Below are 22,637 nucleotides of genomic sequence, written 5' to 3' on the forward strand. Positions count from 1 at the left end.
GCTCCCCACAGCATTTGTTGAATTTTAGTTGAGTAATTTGATGAGAATAAAGATTGTCACAAATTTAGGAAGTGTGCCAGATAGTGTCTGCAAAATGGTATACAGAGAACTAGTAACTATTTCGAGAGGTTTTTCTCACAGACCAAGAAAATGGGTGCGCAATTTATGATATCATAATTATCAGGCACTCAAATTTTTCAACTATAAAAGCTCTTATAAATAAACTAGTTTATTTAACATCACTCTGAAACTGACAAACTTACTACAGCAGTCATATTCGTTATTCCCATTGAGTTATTTATAATTAAAAAAAAAAAATGTTGGGAAACTTACTGAAGACCCTAAAGGACGAATGCTAACTACCAAAGCTTATTTTGAAGATACACTAGAGTCCCATTTAACCGAATTTAATGGACCAATGGTGCTATGGTTAAATCACGATAAGGATCTTTTAATATGCAGTACTATATATTTGTATATAAATCTCAACTGACAGGTGTCTCTTGATCTTTACATTACAGTATAGTATGCATGTGCTAAATATAGACGGGGATACGGGAGTAATTAGGTGAGTGCAGCCAATGCATTGTAACAATAAACTTACTTTTTGATAAATAACTGTTAGACCAGAACAAATACTGTACTCACTGGAAGTGTCTTTAAATAAAAGTCGCGCACGAGTAAAGGCTTTTCTAGTAATTCGGTTAAATAGGACTGTAGTGTATATAATTAATTTTCATTGCATGAAAGATGCTTTAAAATACTTTGTTTGATTTTGCGGAAAACTTCTAGTGACGCTTTTTAGTGACCACTGAACTAATTACTTGACGTTCCACCATAATTCGTATAGTTTGCAATAATGAGGGACAACACGCAAATGTACGTGGCTAATTCATATTTCATGATTTCACAGACATCAGTGTACAACACAAGTCCATTATTTGCAAATATTCATCAGCACCGTCCTGCAGCTTCCAACAGCATTGCTAGAAGGAAAAAAGAAAGAGGTTTCAGGCACACCGACAACAGAATACAGATGTCAGAATAAACATAATAGAAATGTACTACGATATCAGTCCGATCTACAATTTCAGGGCAAGGTCTACTAAAGAATACTGCAACCCTACGCAAATTTGGAAATAATCCTCATCAAAATTTTCGTTAAGATTCATTTCGTAGATGCTGCGATATCAGCATATTTACATAAACTAGGATTAAACTTATGAAATACATCTATTCAAGTAAAGAATGTCACAATATTCCTAGTAATACTCCAGTTTTCAGTTGCAGTAAAAAGCGAAAAGTAAAAGCTGGTAAAATCAACGGAATAAAGTTCATCAGTTTTTTCAGTTTCCTCCGGTTAATCTAGTTATTGATCAATCATTATCTATTACATTTGGTAAAAATAAGCCTCCTGAAATTACAACTGAATATTATTAGAAGCTATTAAATCTCTAACGACTAAATCAGCAATTGATGGTATACCAGCCTTTATTATTGAAGGAATATCCGAAATAATTTCATCTATTTTATCTTTCATTTTAAATTGGAGTCTTTACACTAATGTCTATCCGTATTCATGAAAGACTGTAGCGATATCAGCTATACCAAAAACTAACGGTGACTATATCGCGAATTTTGCACCTATTTCTACAAGGGATGTCCAGAAAGTCCCAGACGTTTTGACCTATCGCGGCAGTGGGCGGGGCTAAAGTCGCCATCTTAGTGTTAGAACTCATCCAGCTGTGGTAGCCACATTCAGAATGTATCCAGCTGTGGTAGCGTGAGAACTATGACGCTCTTACTATGCTTTCTGTAACATGTTACAATGTGCGCTGCAACAGAAAATCCGGCCTCTTGTGAGGAGCGTTCTGTGATTAGGTTTTTGTTGGCAAAAACCCATAAGCCAATTGAAACCTATCGTCAACTGTGTGGCTATGGACATGGACGCAGTGTACGGTATACGGACATGGAATGAGTCAAGGCCGAGTGTTCATTGATTTTAGAAATGACTGTTCCAATTTTTATGATGAGGGCTGCTGTGGTAGGCCTAATTTTGTTTCTAATGAACTAATGAGGCAAATCGATGACAAAATTCGTGCAAATCGTTTCATGATTGTGGAACTTGCTGAACATCTTTTCCAAATTTCACGGAGTTTGGTGAAAGAAATTCTGGTTCAAAACCTTGGTTAACACAAATTTTGTGCTAGATGGGTTCCGAAAATCCTAACAGGAAAATCCTCACAGAAAACAGAATGGCTGCATCACACTGACTTTCCTCGATGATTACGCAAACAATGGGAACAAGGTGATAGATCGTATCGTCACTGGAGACGAGACTTGGGTGAAGCATGTCAACTAAAAAACAAAACACCAGTCGATGGAATGAGGATACACACGTTTTCTCAAGAAACCAAGTAAGTGTTTGAAAACGCTGTCAGCAGGAAAGATCATGACTACTGTGTTCTGGGACGCTCAGGAAGTGTTTCTTGTTGATTTTCCTTGATCGTGGCACAACAATTACCTCAGAAGTATTGGAGGTATTGTGAAACACTAAGAAAGTCACGGCGCGCGATTCGAAACATCATCATATCATCATAGGTATTCTGTCTTTATTGGCAGGTCACTTGCCGCAGCTGAGAAGCTTCCATGCTCCACGGTAATCCGCTAACCTTTTCGTCTTCGCGTATGATCTTTCTGTTTTAATATCATCCATTAATTGTAGTCTCCTTCGCCCCCTCCCTCTCTTTCCCGCCACCATACCCTCTAGGACGTCCCTCATGATACAATCTCTTCTTAGGCAATGTCCCAACCAGTTTCTCTTCCTCTTCCTAATAATATTTAAAAGTGTTCTTTTCTCACCCACCATTTCTAACACTCTCTCATTCGTTTTCCGCTCGACCCAACTAACTCTTTCCATTCTTCTCCACACCCACATTTCGAAGGCTTCCAGTCGATTTTCGTCACCCTTACGCAATGTCCACGTTTCCGCCCCATACAGCACAACACTCCACACGAAGCATTTTATGAGTCTTTTTCTCAACTCTTTGTTCAAGGTCCCACAAAACAGACTTTTCTTTCTTTTAAAGGATTCGAAACAAGCGCCGGGGAAAATTAGCGCGAAGGTGTTTTTTCACGACAACGCACGTCCACACACGGCCAAGAGTACCCGAGAGCTCTTGGATGATGCTGGACGGGAAATGTTCGATCACCCACCTTACAGCTGTTGTGTGACTAAATTTATTTGTTCAGAAAAAAAAAAGTAAAGAAGTTCCAACAGAAGTAAACCTCTGAGATAGGTAACTATCCCAGAAGCTTACGAGTTGGCTATCCTGTCTCATGACTGTTTTGTGGAAGGTGGTGCCCTCTACGAGTTTTCGTGGTTGTGCATCTAACCTCCCCTCTTCACTTATGAAGACAGGGTACGTATCGAAACACCTACTTTTCTTTTGTAGGCATAATTTATCGAATGGAAGCATGTTATTTGTTAATTTAGGCATAATTTTGGCATACAGTGAATCTCTAAAAGTGAAAAGAAATTGCTATTAGTTATGTGTAAATTGTTTCAATGTTTAGTTGTGTGAAAAGTGAATATATAAAAGGAAAGTTTATTTCGTACCAGTTTGACATAAGAAAAGTTACTTTGAATTGGACTATTAGATGTTAATACAAGAAGACTTTTGGTATGTATGTCTTTTTCTATATTTGGCATGCCGACTGGAAAGGAACATTAATTTGAAACTTAATTTGTACATTCAGATAACATGCTATCTAGTAAACTTTTTGTTAAATTGCTATTTTGTGCAGTTCGCGGATAGTCGATATTACTTGACATTTCGTTTACATTCATTTGAATTAAATATTTCTTTTTTAAGAAGTTATTTTTACATTTGTTTCCGCATTTGGCTTATTAATAAAATTTGTTATATTTGTTTAGTTGAAATCCAAATCTTTAATTCTATATTTAACCTGAGAAAACACCACAAAACGTTCTATCCGAGCGGTTTAGTATTAATTTACTTAGATACCGCAACAAGACAAAAATACCCTGTCTTCATAAGTCAGGTGTTTCTCATTAAGCCAGAGCTTTATGCTCAAGAGAAAATTTATATTTGTTTGGATTGTAAACCTATTAGGAAAATTTGTAACCTGATAAATTCAACCTGTAAATTGAAGTTTAGATTTGTAACCGAGAAACACGTTAAACTATACATAAGTCAGTATGAATTTCATGTACGCTGCAGAGGCATATGATAATTATAACCAATTTAATAGGGGGAATTATATTCCTAACCGCTATCAAGAAACTTCCCATTTAAATAGCAGTGGTTATAATGCTAATGTGGGAAATTTGTGTTCGTCTGGGCATGTGGAACCGGGCAGAAGCAGTCAGATGCGACCCGTTGAGGATCTGATTGATTTTGCGGGAGCTACAATCCCTCACGACACCGTAAGTCATGCTCCTAATATAGGACAAAATTCAGGTATTAGATGTGATTTCAGTAAATTTAAAAATTTAAGTGCATATAAAGCAGTAGAAAGTTTGGTTAATGATATACCCATATTAAATTCCGTAGATGGCTACCATATTTGTCATTTCTTAATGCAGGCTAACAGTTTGATAAAACAGAATGTAGCACCTTCAGATATCATATTAGTGCTTTTATTAGGTAGAATTACAGGTCCATTATTTCTGGATTTCCAACAATTTATAAATGAAAACGCAAATTGGCCTATAGTACGCAATAGAATTGTAGAAAAATATGTAAGCAGTATTATCAAAACAGAAATTATAAAGGGAAAGTTGTACCGAGTAATGCGTCCCGAGGAAACATTTAAGGAATTTATTCTAGAAAAAGAGAACATTTTAGAAATATTTAACATGTATATGGGTGACGTAGAATTTTGTAACATGATAGTAAATCTTATCACTCCTGAGATTCGTAACATATTTCTGTTAACTTCAACTCCCAATCAAAAGCATGTATTATTGTCCTTTGCTGAAACATACGATTCTAACCGGAAGTATAATGTAGATTATGCTAATGCGACCTTGCAGTCACAAGTACCTAGTGGTTTAAATGTACCTAATATTAGAGTCAATCAGAGTCAAAATAGACAGTGTTATTCTTGTGGAATGAAAAATCATTTTTGGCGTCAGTGTGGTTTGAGAAAAGAAAAAAGAAAAGAAAATTTGGTAGAAAATAGAAAGTGTTACAATATTTCGGACAAAAGGCAAGATTATATGGTACAAATTATGGTTTCCGTGTGTCACATTCCTGTGCGTTGTTACATAGATACGGGCAGTAGTACAAACTATATTGGTAAAACATTACTTGAACAGATAAAGTTAAAGTGTACCCCTAAAAGAAAGACAGTAAATCATGTAGTTACATCCATGAGTCAAGAACCTATTACAGTCAAAGAAGCAGTGGAAATTCATTTCTTTATTAACAATAGGAAATTTACCGACTGGTTTCTTGTGATAGACTCTCCGGACATTTCGTTGTTAATTGGAGGACAATTTTTACAAAAACATGAAGCGTGTATTCAGTATAAAGAACAAAAATTATTATTGGGTAAGGATGGTATTACTGTGAACTTTAAACTGGAAGAAAACAGTGTTTCAACAACGGAAAACTACTCGTTTCGGAATTCTCGTTCCAGGGTTGCCAATCCAACAGCCATGTCGACAGGCGCACTAGGCATTGCTGGGGAGAGGACAAACAACCTTGGACCTTTGAACCAACAACTATCTACCAGTCGAACTAATCTTCAGCGTCCACAGGCGAGGAAAGGTGGCATAGGAGAGCGAAAAAAGGAGGCTACCGATTTTTCCCCTGCTGCGGGACAGCCCGTGTTCAATCCAGTATACCACACAATTCATGACAATGAGTTGGATGAAGTCATGAATGAAACCCAAGCTTTTGTAACCTGGGGTGTCGCCAAACAAACATGAGAGACTTTCGATCCAGATTTAGGAGGAAGTGGTACCACCTTCTAAAAGTGTCATCTAGATTTATTGGATGGAGAACTTTCTACAAACGAACAGCTTAGTATTTCTACGTGAAAAGGGCCCTTGGAATACACATGGAATACGGATTGGAACTGTCCAAGAATCTGAACTTAGTGGTGACGAAGAAGATCTAGTGGAAGTGTTTGGTGAACAAATAAATTTTTCAGTGAAGTGATCAGGATTAGTTTGTGCGCCCCCCGAGATATTTTGTTGTGTGACTAAATTTATTTGTTCAGAAAAAAAAAAGTAAAGAAGTTCCAACAGAAGTAAACCTCTGAGATAGGTAACTATCCCAGAAGCTTACGAGTTGGCTATCCTGTCTCATGACTGTTTTGTGGAAGGTGGTGCCCTCTACGAGTTTTCGTGGTTGTGCATCTAACCTCCCCTCTTCACTTATGAAGACAGGGTACGTATCGAAACACCTACTTTTCTTTTGTAGGCATAATTTATCGAATGGAAGCATGTTATTTGTTAATTTAGGCATAATTTTGGCATACAGTGAATCTCTAAAAGTGAAAAGAAATTGCTATTAGTTATGTGTAAATTGTTTCAATGTTTAGTTGTGTGAAAAGTGAATATATAAAAGGAAAGTTTATTTCGTACCAGTTTGACATAAGAAAAGTTACTTTGAATTGGACTATTAGATGTTAATACAAGAAGACTTTTGGTATGTATGTCTTTTTCTATATTTGGCATGCCGACTGGAAAGGAACATTAATTTGAAACTTAATTTGTACATTCAGATAACATGCTATCTAGTAAACTTTTTGTTAAATTGCTATTTTGTGCAGTTCGCGGATAGTCGATATTACTTGACATTTCGTTTACATTCATTTGAATTAAATATTTCTTTTTTAAGAAGTTATTTTTACATTTGTTTCCGCATTTGGCTTATTAATAAAATTTGTTATATTTGTTTAGTTGAAATCCAAATCTTTAATTCTATATTTAACCTGAGAAAACACCACAAAACGTTCTATCCGAGCGGTTTAGTATTAATTTACTTAGATACCGCAACACAGCCCGGATTTGGCGCCGAGCGACTATTACCTCTTCCCAGCGATGAAGACATGGCTCGCTACACAACGCTTTGATACTGACGTCGCACTGCAGGAATTGAAAACCTTGTGCCACGGTATGATAAGTGCCTTAATTTGCATGGCGATTGTGGAAAAATAGTTTAAGAGTGTGCCTTTCAAATGTATATTATAGAATTTGGTTTGTTCATTGGTTGCTATTTTTTAGATTTCAAAACGTCTGTTACTTTATGTACAGTCCTCGCATAATGAATGTTATCCCGAAAATTTTCGAGAAGATAATTTAGAAATGTGTTTATAATAAGGTAAAAGACAAAGCTGATATCAACCAACATGGGTTCATGAACTATAAATTTATACATTTATCTTCCTTCTCGTTTGGTCCCCTTATAGTTGTAATGCTGTTTATTGCCAATCAACATATTAAGAATTATTATTATAGGAAGAGGATTACACCAATTCAACATCCAACTAGAGAAACAATTCTTCATGTAATAAAACAGAATGTAATGATACTTACAGCTAATTTTTCGGTGATAGCAGACTTTTGTTTGTCGGATAACTCTGACGAATAAACAATCTTTTCATGTAATTGTTCCATTACCTACAAAAAACAAATGATATAAACATTATAATATTTACAATTTATATGTAGTTTTAGTTTTTTTTTTTTTTTTTTTTTTCGTTTCGTTGGCGTCCTGCATTATTATGTATCTCACCTTATTAGTTTTTATCATATTGTTTCTGGCGAAGTTTTACTCTGTAGAGGACAATACGTCACACGTTACTATTAGTAATATTTTTTCATGTATTTAGCTTTCTTTGATTAAATTACTACAAATTTAACGAATTATATCGTTTCGCTGAAGGAACACACAGGAAGATTATTTCCTTCAGGTGTTAACAAAATGGACTTTATAAGGAGATGGGAACTTCTGTTTTCTACGGGACAAAGTGATGCTACTCTCACAATCCACACAATAACTCTGCTCAAAAATAATATTAAAAAAAAAAAAAAAAAGTGTACGCAATATAATTTATGATTGATGACGATAGATCGCAGTGTTGTGTATCAAACATTTGGAAGCTTTGTGTTTGTTTATTGAAGTTTAACGCCCTTTTCAGCACAGATGCCATACGAGACGTGAACCTACAGTTTTTAAGGTGGACCCTGAACCACTGCAATTTGCTCATATACCGCAAATCGAACCACGAACCCTAGCCACTAGATCAGCGAGAAGAGCTATTCGGGAACTGTTGACAACATAAACTTGCTTTTTCTCCTGAAAGGATACAGTATTATAATTCCCTTATAATACAGAAGGTCGATTCGGGTACATTCGAACAAGTTTGGCACAGTACTCACTTCAAGACAAGCCACAAACAATGATGTTTAATTGGGCCACCGCAACATTGTAATTTCCACTGTAGAAGATCGAACTGGATTATGGGCATAGATATTCTTTCCCATTCTGCTCTGTAAGCTTTCAAGAAACCATGAACTCCAAAGGCACATAAATCCATCGGACTGGTGTCAGGCTTTTCACGGTAATGCTAGTAAATATAATAAGAGGATGCTAGTTTCCTGCTCCATTTCGTGGTAAAAGTAAAAAAGATGAGTAATGTGGCTTAATGCTCTGTCCATGTGATGCGCACCCGTATAAATACGGGATATATGTGGAAGATCGGGATAATAATGGTTAACTGGAAATATGCGGCACTTACGTTTTTGTCAAAGGCACGGACTAGTAGTTTCCAAGCATACAAAAATCATACAACCATCACCCCCTTCGACAAAATTTCCTCTGCAGTCGCTACGTTCCTTCGCATCGTTAGGCGGTAAGTAATTGGTTCTATTTGACCATTATTAGATGGGTGAAACGTACCTTCCATCTAATATGATCACATCTTTCCCTTTTCTCTTACTACATGGGCATTTATAGTTTTCATCAGTTGGTCTCAGAGTTCATTGATATGCTAAGGTTGGAGGAAATATATACAAGTCTTACGATAGCACTATAGCTTCAAACTGATGGATGAAGACAAATGGACCCTCCGGGCCATCCCTCTTTGTGGAGGCGGGTTTCCTTCAGAAGATAGATTGACGGAGAATATGGAACACCGGGAGCATGGCGATTTGCCCTCGTTACGATTTTCTTGGCATGATATCTGATGTATGTCACGCAGCACGTCATTCGTTACTTCAACTGGAGTCCTCTTACATGTGGCTCTTGTGAGTGAATGTTTCATTGCTTGTAAAGGGTAACTGCAGCCGAACACAAATCTGCACAGATGACGATCAAATTTTTGTCCCGAAAATATTTCACAATTCCGTTATAAGTGAACTTTGCCTAAAAAGAAACCACGATTCAATCTTCCCTATAGTTACTATAGCATTGCATTGATGAATGCACTTCAGTCCGGATCCTGGTAGAAACTACAGACTAATAAAATATGGTCTTTCGCTACAGCTCACGCATAACAGACGACAATGGCGCATTAAACTTGTGTGGATGTATCCGAAACAACCTTCTATCAAAGTGTCACTTAAAATCTGTTAAATCAGTGATATACAATCTTATCCATCACTGTTGTGTAAATTACCTTTCGCAGCCATCGCAGCCATTGTAACACAAATCTTTTGCCTGAAAAGCAAATTTACGTACTCTAGGTTATCCCTACTCGGCTCAAAAACTGAAATTTTAAACTCAAATAGGCGGGGAGGAAACACAGTTAAGTGGAATTTTTCTCATTATTGAGTTCTATATAAATTTATCCCTAGAATTCCAGAAAAATATTTCAGGTAGATCTTCGAATTTGAAAGGTACTAAAATGTTCATCTGAATCATATTATAAATATCTTAAAAATTTACTGCCATTTCTTTCTTTAAAAATACCTCTTTCAGCACCCTTAATAAATATAATGGGCTATACTCATGACTGGAGCTTGTGTGAACTACTTGTATAACCAAGTAAGTAATTTTACCAAGATCTTGTCTGGTTTACCGGAAACATAACGCATTACCTAAATTACAGGCCGTAAATACTTGAGCTACCTTCGGTAATTCACATCTGTCGCCTTTGATTAAATATTACATTAATTTATCTTCAACTACATAAAATTCAACAAGAAAATCCTTAATTAAAAAATAAAATCTGACCAAAGCAAATCAGTTTTAATAAATAATAGTGTTCCAGTTTCGGCAATGATATAAACTGCCCATTCATCTCTTATAAAGTTGGGTCATTTCCTGCATAGTGCAGGACAAAGATGTTCCAGAAACCCTCGGTAGTACACTACATTTGCGGTCAGGTTCGAAGGAACTGCATGCCGATGATACCACATACATCGTATGCCACTATCAACATCACCTTCACATTCCCCGGTTCCTGACGCAGCTTCTTAGGTTGGGAGATGATGGGTAGCGCCATCCATTTGATTGGCGCTTAAGTTCTGATTCATAAAAGTGCTCTCTTGTTTCGTCAAGTGCGATGATCCTGTCCAGAAACCTATGACCTTCCCATCTGTAATGTATCAAATGATCACCGGCGAGGGTGTATCTGTACCATTTTTGAACGTCTGTAAGGTGGTGCGGTACCCACCGGGATACAATTTTTCGATAACCAAGGACATTGTGCAACACATTCAACACTGTAGTGTTGGATGTTCCTAACCAAATCCCAGTCCACCACCTGTTCACATGCAGCAAAGATTGAATAAATTCAATCTTCAGTTTTCAACCCTATGTCGACCTTCACCTGGTTCTTGTTGCACACTATCACACCCTGCACGAAACGCTGCAACCCAACATGCCATAGTCCGAAATGGCAATGCGTTATTACCGCGTGCTTCATGAAGTCCAGTGACATTCCACGGGCCACTTCGATCTTTGTTCTAACTTGAAAAACATTCTCTTTAGAGCGGTGCGATTTGACAACCTACATTCAACACATTCCACTACTATTATTGCAGCATCTACATTAGCACCAACACCCGAGTTGTATAGCTCCACCCACCCTCTACATATGTTGCCACTTATTTTTTTCAGCTTTCGTATATACTATATCTAAGCTGTTAATAATAAATGGGAGCGATTACTCAACTGATACCACCAAACTGCACTCTCTAATTTAAATATAAATAGTCGTTTCCAGTCCATTCAAGCTACGTAATATAGATTCAGTTATCATATAATGCCTGCCACTGTAAACTTTATCTGTATGAACACTTTATACAATATTTAAGCCAAGACGAAAGCCAAAGGCTATACAAACATATTGCATTTCAAACATTTAATTTTAAAAATAATGTATATTTCATCCAAACCAAAACGGGGTGCTAACTCCTCGCAATCCATAAACATTTTGTCATAGGCTATAAACTGTTCCAAATCGGCCTGTGCTCGTCCAACAACACTTCTTGCCGTAATCTATTCATCAACACCTGCGTGTTGCAGTCAAATGTTCCTTCTTTCCAAACAGCACTTTCCTACTGCTAATGATCACAAAGACTCTGTCATAAATGGTTAAATATATCGGTGGTACAGAGCACAGTGGTAGTATACAAAAACTGCTATCACGTTTTCATGTTTGAATGTGTGTGACGAATATGTTGGAAAGAGGATAGTAGGTAGTTTCTGCACCATAGATCTTTTGCACACATTTATCGTTTGTGTTTTACACCAAAACTTTTTCTAAATGGCCCTCGTAAATTGGGTCAATACTTCCACATTCAACAAGGAAACAGATATTGGAAACCATTTTGGAAACTGTTAAAAGACAGTAGTTACAAGAAGTATACACTGTTTGCATTGGTTCTCTACATTTACGACTGCAAATGCGTTATAAAATAAATCAAGGTCTATAGTTTATGGCCGATCAAGGTCTATAGTTTATGGCCGAATTCTAAGTTCACAGTCAAGCCAGCGAAGATCGTAAAGTATTTTATTATTATTATTATTATTATTATTATTATTATTATTAAAATGATACAGGATGTGAAACGTTAAAATCTGTTTCATCATATGCATATAACGTTTGTCCATTCAAAGTCTGCATGGCGCAAGTAGTGTTCAAATTGACTACATTCTACATACATAAGCGCTATAAGACTCCGAGTAGAACCTTTATCATTATATAAGCAGTAATACCTGTGAAACTGAATATGCTTCAGCCATTAAATTGTCCACATAGTCTTCTACCTTATGATAATTTCCTGGTTGGCAAGCATCTAACAGGCCTGTAATCCATTTCTCTGGAACAACCTATAATTTGAAACAGAATAATTCTGTCATATGTCATTATATTTATTCATTATTTATAAACCATTATTATACAAATTAACTAAATGACTAACTCATCATCTTTAACATCTAAACATGTAAAATCCAGCTAAAACTTTAAATGGTACAATTCTAGAGTTTCTAAATGATATTTTTTTAAAAGATGTGTGCTAGGAAGTAGAAGTAACAAATTAGTTTTACATGCTGATAACCTTAACAAATAGAAATAGACAATAATCAATACAGGTAGTTAACTGATAAAGAGAAATCAACAATACTATGAATGGAAATCCCATTAATTATTTTTCTCGCTTTCCTTTTTTATCAGGCAGAGTAGTTTCTAGTAGAGTTTGCATTATTCTTAATCCATAATGTATTCTTACCCCTGTTACTTCATACACTTCTTCCTTCGTGAAACCACGTTCTCCTTTCAAACGCGCACAGGACTGAGCACATGTGATGGCTCGTCTCAAATCACCACCAGAGAACCGAACAATACATTCCAAACCTTCAGGATCATATTCAACCTTCTCTTCACTGAGGATGTATTTCAATCTGTCTACAATCACATCCTGGCCTGCAAGAAATATTAATACTCTTGTTATACTCTATAAATATACATACATGTATGTTAAATACTTGCACTTTAAACAGATGTCATGTGTTCGTTTCTGTCTAGGTGTGGATAAGGCCTAGTTTCCAACGGTTGCATAATACTCAATATACTGTATAGCACAAATGAACTATTATGACTGAGATGAAAACAGCCAAGTACTAAACCCAATCACGAAAAGTCTTAAATGAATTTAAAGAAAAATACTAACACACTCTTTCTTCTTGATAAAAATATACCTTTTAAATTAATTTCCGATTTGGATACAATTTTGTGGAACATATTGTAATATTCTACACGTGGACTATATTTGTAAATAAAAGCACCTGTTCTCTTACTACAACTACTACAAGCAAGCAGACGACAGCCATTCTCATGATCATCAGATCATGTGACAAGAGGAATACTAGCGCCACCGTTGTCCAGAAGAGGATATAAAGCACTATGTAAGGTCTCCATCGACATCAGTTTCAGGTGGTCAAATCCCCTCTCTTTTAGCTTGCTTGGAGCTCTGAGATCTCCTGCCCACTTAGCTTGCCTGGAGTTCTGTGGGAATTCAACCCCTCTCTTAGCTTGCTTAGAGCTTTGTGGGAACTCACCCCTCTCTTAGTCTGCCTAGTGCTCTGAGAGATCCTAACCGAAACCACCTAGCTTGCCTGGAGCTCTGCGGGATACTAAATTCCCTTTGCTTGCCTTGAGCTCTGTGAAATCCTTCCCTTTGCTGCCTGGGCTTAGGAACACTTATTTACTCAAAAATTCCTTGAAAACTTTTGTATTGGTCTTCGGACAATACTTACAGTGACTTTGCGTGATATATTTGTATATAACAGAAATTTTATAATAAAACCTTGTGAGAAAAAACAATCCCGTGTGCTAAATTGCTCTACCTACTACCTTACGAAAATAATTTTACAATATAGAAATTATTTATTTACTTATTAAAGTTTATCGTTCCTTCTTAGCATTGAGACTTATAGTTAAGGTGGAATAAGAACCTCCGTAGTGCGTTCAAATTTCGAAGTCCACCCACCGAGAATCAAACCCGGGACTTTCTACACCGAAGCCGCACGTGCTAGGTACTAAATCAACGGGAAAGGCTATTATAATTGACAAACTAATAAATTCCAAACTCATGTGATTTAATTGTATAGTTGAATTTTTAAAACCTTTTTCAGTATTGATGCTGTGAGCAGAGCTTTTCACTTTTTCATTCAGGAACTCTTTTGATGATAATACTAAGTGACTCTTTTAAATTCTAACCCACTTTTAGATATGGGACTTGCACCCCCCTTCCCCTCGCTTCCTTGATATTGGTTTCTACAGTGAAAAAAATCCAAAAGTTGACATTTCCCAGTCGAGAAAGGGGAAAGCCCTCCTAGAAGATTTTTAGTTGTTTCGAATATCGAATCCTTTTTCGTTACAGTTCGAAAGAAGTGTCGGAAAGGAGCTTTTGTCATTTTCGATTTTCAAAAATTTATAAATACACTGCATATTTTAATTATTTCGGCTCAAATTTCCAAAAACAAATTCCGAAGGAACCAAAATTCAAACCAACTTTACATGAGATGAAGCGTAGCGAAATTTTTCTTCAAGGTCGGTTTATAAGGAACCCCTGGGTTCCGCGGAACACACTTTGAGAAACGCTGCTGTGAGTAATGTGAGATCCGAACTACATTAATTCCTACCAGGGAACTCCATTATTACATTCGAGTTTCCTATGCTGTTTCAGCAGAGGCTGTGAAACGCCCACTCACAGCCTTGAATCACATGAACTCCCACCGAGAAGTCAACAAAAGGTGAAAATATTATCAACTTACTCTTATCAAAAGAAACTGAACTAATGAAAAGGTAATCTTACAAATAATCGTCAGTAACTAGTTTGCAATTAGAAAACAAACCTAATGGTTTAAATCGAAACTTGGAACATCTGGATGTAAGAGGCTCTATAATTCGACTAACGTAGTTGCAGATCAAACAGAATCTCGTAGTTTTGCTTTCCTTTTCCATGGTACGACGGAGAGCAGCCTGTGCAGCAGTTGTCATGGAGTCAGCTTCATCTAGAATCACTATCTTAAACGGCGGACATGGTTTACCACTGAAAACAATAAATAAACAACATTGAAATCTTTCCAATAGATTTTCTAATATCTTATGGTTTTTAAATCTATTATTTATTTGAATTATAAAGTTAAATATAGATGTTACCCTAGGTCTCAGAGCTATGCGAAATTACATGGAGTATTCCGAAAATGATTTTGTATACCAATCGCATCTTGAAGCTTCTAAGCCTGTGTTTCGATTTGCCTGGATCATTACCTATAATTGACTCTGTCAGGCACCACCTTTTTTTTTTTTTTTACAGCTCTGAAATATCACTTTCAGATGGAAAGATCTATTGTACAATTATTTATAGGACACAGATGTGTATATCAATCAATATATATAGGGTGTTTAATAAGTAATGGTCATAAATTAAACCGTAGATAGTACATGCCAAAACTAACTAAAAAGTCTTAGTAAACATGTATCCGCAAACGCTTCGTAACGGAGATAGGGGCTGTCGAAAGTTTGGGAAAATGAAGTTTAGAGACGAATATCTCAAAAAGTATGAATCGGACAGAGGGCGGTCCAATGAATGACTATCGAAGTCAGACATGCGCTATGCAGAAATGCATGGTTGATAACTCTGCAATGCGCGCACAAGGGATTCCCCAAAGAAACTGAGGGATTCCCGGGAAATTGTCCAAGGAAAGGGGGCTCGAGATGAACATCGAGGGCGAGTCTATCCACCAGTAATTCATACGTCGTGGTACCAGTTCGAAAGCTCGAAAAGATACAAAATGGCGGACAATGTTTACGTGCCGTGTGTGGTTGCATAACCAACAGGAAATGAGAGAGGCAATCGAAGAAAGGTGGTGGTGCATGTTCTAAACTACTTCAGAGCACATTTCTAAGACGAATGCACATGTACAGAGTAGTCCTTTACTGTACCAATACCAAGGTAAAACAAACGATGCGCGAAGATGAATGGAATGGCCGAAAGGAACACTGGTAGAACATGCAAGCCAGCTGGAAATACTGAATCGGGGTTGCAACAGACGTTGAGCTCACCTTGGGTGCATGACGTTACGGGTTCAAATCCGCTGAAGTGCCCACTGAATGCAGTGGTTCTGATCTCAGATTTTCGAGAAAGGGTGGAACAATGGTGCGGACATATTCAACAGAATGCCGACATGTTATCACGAGTACGTGGATCTTTGCGAAAACGAATACGAGCATGCATTCGCATGAATGGACGACACTTCCAACATTTACTTTAATGATAGAGGTACGTTAATTTCTCATGCATCTCTTCTGTGGTTACATATCTGGGTATTTACTGTTTACCTTATGATTAATGCTCTACACATTACCAACATGACGATTTCTGTTTGTTGATATGGAGAAACACTACATGTCCATCATTTTTTGCTTGTTGTAATACATTTACGCGTTCAACATGCGGAATGTTTCAGATTCGCCTCCAACATACTCGAATGTTGTCATGCTTTTCCCATTGCAATCCAGTTTGCGGATATTCGTTACGTTAACTGCTTAGCACATAATGCTTCATCAGTGCCTTGCATACCCTTTGATTTACCTAAGTGCTGCCGCACTTGTACGTATGCATTAGTTGTCGGAATTCTTCCTGGAGCAATTTTGAACGTACATCAGCACACTTCGATTACCTCTGTCATTTCCTGCTGGTTATGCAACCACACACGGCACGTAAACATTGTCCGCCATTTTGTATCTTTTCGAGCTTTCGACCTGATACCACGACGTATGAATTACTGGTGGATAGACTCGCCCTCGATGTTCATCTCGAGCCCCCTTTCCTTAGACAATTTTCCGGGATTCCTTCCGTTTCTTTGGCGAATCCCTTGTGCGCGCATTGCAGAGTTATCAACCATGCATTTCTGCATAGCGCATGTCTGACTTCGATAGTCATTCATTGGACCGCCCTCTGTCCGATTCATACTTTTTGAGATATTCGTCTCTAAACTTCATTTTCCCAAACTTTTGACAGCCCCTATCTCCGTTACGAAGCGTTTGCGGACACATGTTTACTAAGACTTTTTTGTTAGTTTTGGCATGTACTATCTACGGTTTAATTTATGACCATTACTTATTAAACACCCTGTATATATATATATTAGGGATGGCCAAAATTTTCCTGAATCGGAAAATTACTTTCCGGAATTCGGAAAAAATCCGGATTTCGGAAAAATTCCGAAATTCAGAAAAATTCCGACATTCGGAAAAAATCCGGAATTTTTCCGATTTTACTTTCCGGATTCCAGAAAGTAAAAATTCTGGAATTGGCCATCCCTAGCTAGTAGCTGTTAAAAGAAAAACAAAATACTGTAATGAATATATATACTTGTATTAGTTTCTTGTAGTTGGATATGTCTTTATCACTTACGTAGACAATTGCTACTGCACTTATTTACTGCTTTGTGAGGAAGGTCTTATTTTCACACACAAAAAAGTCGCCGGTATGTCTCAAACATTATCGTGTTCCCACCTGCAGCTGCTCCAAAGCGCTGCAAACTACTTTTTAACCAGATGAAAGGCAGTGAAGGAAAAGAAATCTCAACAAATATTATAATAACGTTCGATTATTGTCAACATACCTATGTACAGTAAATACAAATTTATAATTTTTGACTTTACGAAGTATACAATGTAATTGTTCAATAATTAACATAAGCAGGCATTCATTAATTTATATTAATATAATAATTAATAAAACTAATAAGCGGGTGATTGATGACTTAGTGGTAGAGTTTTCATCTATGGTATTCTAACCCAGGACATGTGGGTTTTGGATGGCTAATTTTGTGTTTGAAAATTTTCCCGGTTGTACTCTTGGTTTCCTTTCTTGTATTTGTTCCATCATCACTCATTAACGAATTTAGTTTATCAAAACTCTATAGCCATATATTCATTCTGTCCGTCAGTGAAACAGTCTCAAGAACTATCTGATGGATTACCATCAATTTTGGCCACGATGTACCGAGTCAATAGTTAAGAATCGAGTTCCCTGATGAATGTAATATTCAAACCGGAAGCGGTACAAATCAACCATTTCCGGTTTTAACGTTAATCATTACATAGTAAATATGGTAATAGATAGCGAGAAGCGGTTTCTAGTAATCGACATATATAACATTCATGTAGATAGAATGTTACCCAATTTGTGCATCTGCTGAAAATAATGAGCTTAGGTATTTAGAGAGCATTTTCCGCTTTAGAAAATGTATGCTTGGTTATGAATGTAGAGAATTAGCTGAGTCAGGCACGTAGCTAGAATATGGTAATAGGAAGGGGGGGTCTGTCACGAAATACTGTGGTTATTTACCAGGGGCTCAATCATTCTAAACTATTTTATTGGCAACATATATTGGTACGTTTGGCCAAGATTTCTAATGGGGGGGGGATGATATGAAATACTGTGGTTACACACCAGGGGCTCGATCAGTCTAAATATCTTACTGACAACATACCCATATTGATTGGTTTGGACAATGAAATGAGGATATGTTAGTAAGTATTTTAATAAGAAGCCATGAAGAAATCTCGAGTAAAAGAATATTAAAAAGTATTGAAAAAGATATAGTCTTCCGAGGTCATTCGAACGGTGTCGAGAATTTTGCGCCTGGGAAATTTGCGCCCTACCTCAAGAACAGGGAAAATTGCGCCTGCGATGTACCTCCACCGGGAAGCATTTGCTCGGAGGGGCTGACATTACAGCATAAACAATCTTCCCCCCACAGCCATGCAATTTGTGATTTATTTTCATTGTGGCTATATAAGGGGAGAATAAACTTCAATATAAGTTAAAAGAACACAACGGATCAACGCAATCACTGCTTCTTCCAGAGATGATTTTGGGGGAACACTGGCTTCCCCAGAGCTCTCAGAGTGCCCACTCGGAGGAGACCAAAATAATACGCCTATAATATAATATTAAATTGAATAGTACCACCAGTGACCCCCTCCGGAATACTAAGTGTGCTCCCCGGAACATTTTTTTTCTGAAAGAACGACTGAACGCAATGTGTGTTTGAAGTGTAATTCCTACACATTGTACATAGTTTTCTTGATAATATTACTGAACTGATTTTACATTCACTTTACATTTTCTTTTCTATATTTTGTGTCCTGAAAAGCCAAACAACTCGCAAGGATTTGAACAGAGATATCTGGGTAGAGCCAAACAGCCTTTCGTAGATTAAATTATACTCTTGATTATATTAATAAATAATTATATATCAGTCATTTATACTTTTATTGTAAATTTTGTAGTATAGTGAAAAATTGTATTTGTATGGATTGCCCTTTAGTGAACTAAAATTGTATTTTTTTTCATTGGTTCGGAATATTATAACGGATGGAGTAACTCACTGAGACGATGAGAGGCAAGCCTAGTTCAAGTGTGAGTGGAAGTTACTTTACACAATACAAAAATAAGTTGAATTGTAGGGCGCAAACATCCCAGTGCAAATATATAGCCGGCGCATTTTTCCCTCTTTTTGGGTTAGGGCGCAAACATCCCAGTGCAAATATATTGAGGGCGCATTTTTCCCTATTTTTGTGGTAGGGCGCAAACTTCCCTGGCGCAAAATTCTCTCATTCAAGGAAAATATAATGTCCGTGAAGTTGACAAGCCACTTATGTCAGACCCCAATTTCGACTTTAAACATAGCTAGTGCTACGTTAGTGTTCGATAGTGACGCAAATCGTTAGTACTCCACAGATAACGTGTGCTTTTTAAATAATGGATATAGGTCTCCTAACTGGATGCCAACACGTCCACTTCTATGAATCATCTCAAAAATGAGGTTAACCGTTAGAGCAAGTAAGTGCTTATTAGTGCCATTAATATTAAAGTTACTGCCTCCATCGTACGGCCCTTGGAGTAATAATATGACTTTAACAACTTTATACATCAGGCTCACCTTATTAAAATTAGCCAAACGAACATGATAACACCACGCTCTTTGCTAGAGTCTCAATGCGTCCCTATATTCTCGCGAACATAATGCGCAATGTGGATGTCCCCTGACGTGCCCAAGTTAGTTACTTTTTTTTTTTTTTTTTTTTTTTTTTGCAACTATGTTTATCTGTTATTTATTGCTAGTCTGCAGAGTAGTCCTTACATTAATATGCCATTGTCCTTGATAATCATTGCATATTTACAAGCAGTTTGTTATTACTGTTAGAAGATATCAAAAAACAACAGATAAAATATACTACTTAACGGTTCATATTTTTATTTTACAGTACATAAACGATTAATAATAATAATAATAATAATAATAATAATAATAATAATAATAATAATAATAATAATAATAATAATAAGACTATTCCAGCATAAAAGTTATCAATTGCATCACACTGGCAACAAACGACGCATATTTTAACTTCATAAAAATTCGTTTCTCACGATTTTCTGGAAAACTACGTATGATAACATCTTCATTCTGTCAAGTTGTTTATTTCAGTGTGGTATATGTCTTACAATATGTCTCTGGACAATATCACAGTAAAACAAAAATTAAATATTAGGAGTACATCGTACTTTTGGACTACATCTCATTAACCATGGAAAGATTGATTAGTGTATACTTTAAGATGTAAGTTTCAGCTTAACTTGCATAATGCATTCTTAGGATTACAAAAAGGAAATTTGTTCGTTTGCATTTGAACAAAATTCTTAGGATTACAAAAAGAAAAAATAATTTTTCGAATTCCGGATTTTTTCCGAATTCCGGAATATTTCTGAATTCCAGATTTTTTCCAAATTCCGGAATTTTTTCGAAATCCGCAATTTTTCCGAAATCCGGAATTTTCCGATTTTACTTTTCGGATTCCGGAAAGTAAAAATTTCGGAACTGGCCATCCCTAATATATATATATATATATATATATATATATATATATATATATATATATATATATATATATATATATATATATAGAAGAAAGGATTTCCAAAGTGAGTATGAAAAACAAACTCAATATGGCGACAAAATTTATGGGAAAGAATTTCATGACTTCTCCCGATTTTCCAGAACATTTTTTGAAATTCTCTGATAAGCAATAAGCCACAGATTTTCCCATATTCATGGAAAAACAAGATCAAGGAAACGTGACAACGATAATACATATAAGTAATGTGTTTTCCCTCCAATCAACTAGAACAATGAATAATATATAAACAATTATAACGTATTTTATTATAAAATTATACTTTCCGGACACTTTAATCTGTAACGTTATTCACACGATGAAAATTTCGTCACATATGGAAGAAAAAGTGTATGATACAAGAACTGTTTTTATTGGTGTTTTCAATTTTTTCTTGTCTGTTGAGAGATTCTGAGACGATCTGATTAAGAACAATACATCAAAAAGAAAATCGAAAATATTAATAAAAACTGTTATTAGTACATTAAGTTAGTGCACTAGCATTAGGGCTAAATACAGAATGGTATATTGTTCAATAGTAAAATAAGAGGAATTATTACTAATGGGAATGATATGTGACACATGTAACATTTCCAATCAGCCATTCTATCTTGCTCCAATAGAAATCGTCAGCTAAGTTACATATACGCAAAGTATTCATATAATATTTCGCTTTCTACTTCTGACCTTATTTTCTTTCTTCAGAGCATAATTACTGGCCCAAGATTTGAAGGTTGGTTTAAGGTTTTCCGGTACAAAAATTAAAATGAATAGTTAACATATAACGTCATTTAATCTAAATTCCACTTATTTAATATTATTATCTATAAAATTATGTTACACGTATGCATCGATAGAGGACTCATGGAGATGTGGGCCAATCTAGTAAATAATGTTTGAATTAAAATAAGCAATAATAGAAATACGAAAGAATTAATATTAAGTGGAACTAAATTAAAACATTTTACTTCAATGTGGTGAAATTAAAACATGGTTACTTTTCAACACATACATTTTACCGTTTTTATTACTACGTCGGATCGCGGCTGTATTTAGATGTATTTATTTTGCTTAATTAGTTTCTCCATCTTAGCTAGCATTTCCCTTGATCACCACTGGCGACCCGTTATAAATATTAATTTTCTTATATACAAATATACTCTTCTCTTAACATAGAAATATTTCAAATATTGGACTGAAACAAATTCATTGGTCAATTACCACAGAATTAATGTTAGCATTATAATGTGTTATAAACTCCTCTTACTCCAAATGAATTTTTGAATCCAGATGAAGATAAACTAGAAAATAGTAGTAAAATTTATCATAGGAACTTACTCTGGGCGTACTCCACTTGCTGTTAACTGGGCGAAATTCTTAACCTTCTCACGTATCACTTGAATTCCTCGCTCATCTGAAGCATTCAACTCCAATATTCTAAAAATATGAACATATACACATCACTGTACAGCCTACACTACAATTCTGGTATTGATTTTCTTAATTTTCCATAGCTAAGTAAGTAAATTTACCCTGATCCGCGACACCGCCAACACTATCATTTCTGGTTACGTTTAAAAAGAAAAGAAAAAAATCAATGCTCTCCACCAGTAAATTTACCGATCCGCGACACCACCAACACTATCATTTCTGGTTACGTTTAAAAAGAA

General features: G+C 36.1%; 1 protein-coding gene across 3 annotated transcripts in view; it reads right to left on the reverse strand.

Moving 5' to 3' along the window:
• Positions 1-211: 211 nt before the first annotated feature.
• The window catches only part of LOC145693576 (replication factor C subunit 4), a 38,575-nt gene continuing 16,149 nt past the window's right edge, over positions 212-22,637 (reverse strand). For all 3 annotated transcript variants that reach the window (XM_081769679.1, XM_081769678.1, XM_081769677.1), the window contains exons 4-9: positions 22,306-22,404; positions 14,847-15,043; positions 12,719-12,912; positions 12,204-12,317; positions 7,574-7,657; positions 212-986 (exon numbers count right to left, since the gene is read on the reverse strand). In XM_081769679.1, coding sequence (XP_081625805.1) covers positions 900-986; positions 7,574-7,657; positions 12,204-12,317; positions 12,719-12,912; positions 14,847-15,043; positions 22,306-22,404 — 775 coding nt within the window. In that variant the 3' untranslated portion in view covers positions 212-899. The remainder of the gene's footprint in view (positions 987-7,573; positions 7,658-12,203; positions 12,318-12,718; positions 12,913-14,846; positions 15,044-22,305; positions 22,405-22,637) is intronic.

The sequence above is a fragment of the Thermobia domestica genome, chromosome 8 (genome assembly GCF_964235325.1).
Source record: "Thermobia domestica chromosome 8, izTheDome1.hap1.1, whole genome shotgun sequence".
Classification (NCBI taxonomy): Eukaryota; Metazoa; Arthropoda; class Insecta; order Zygentoma; family Lepismatidae; genus Thermobia; species Thermobia domestica.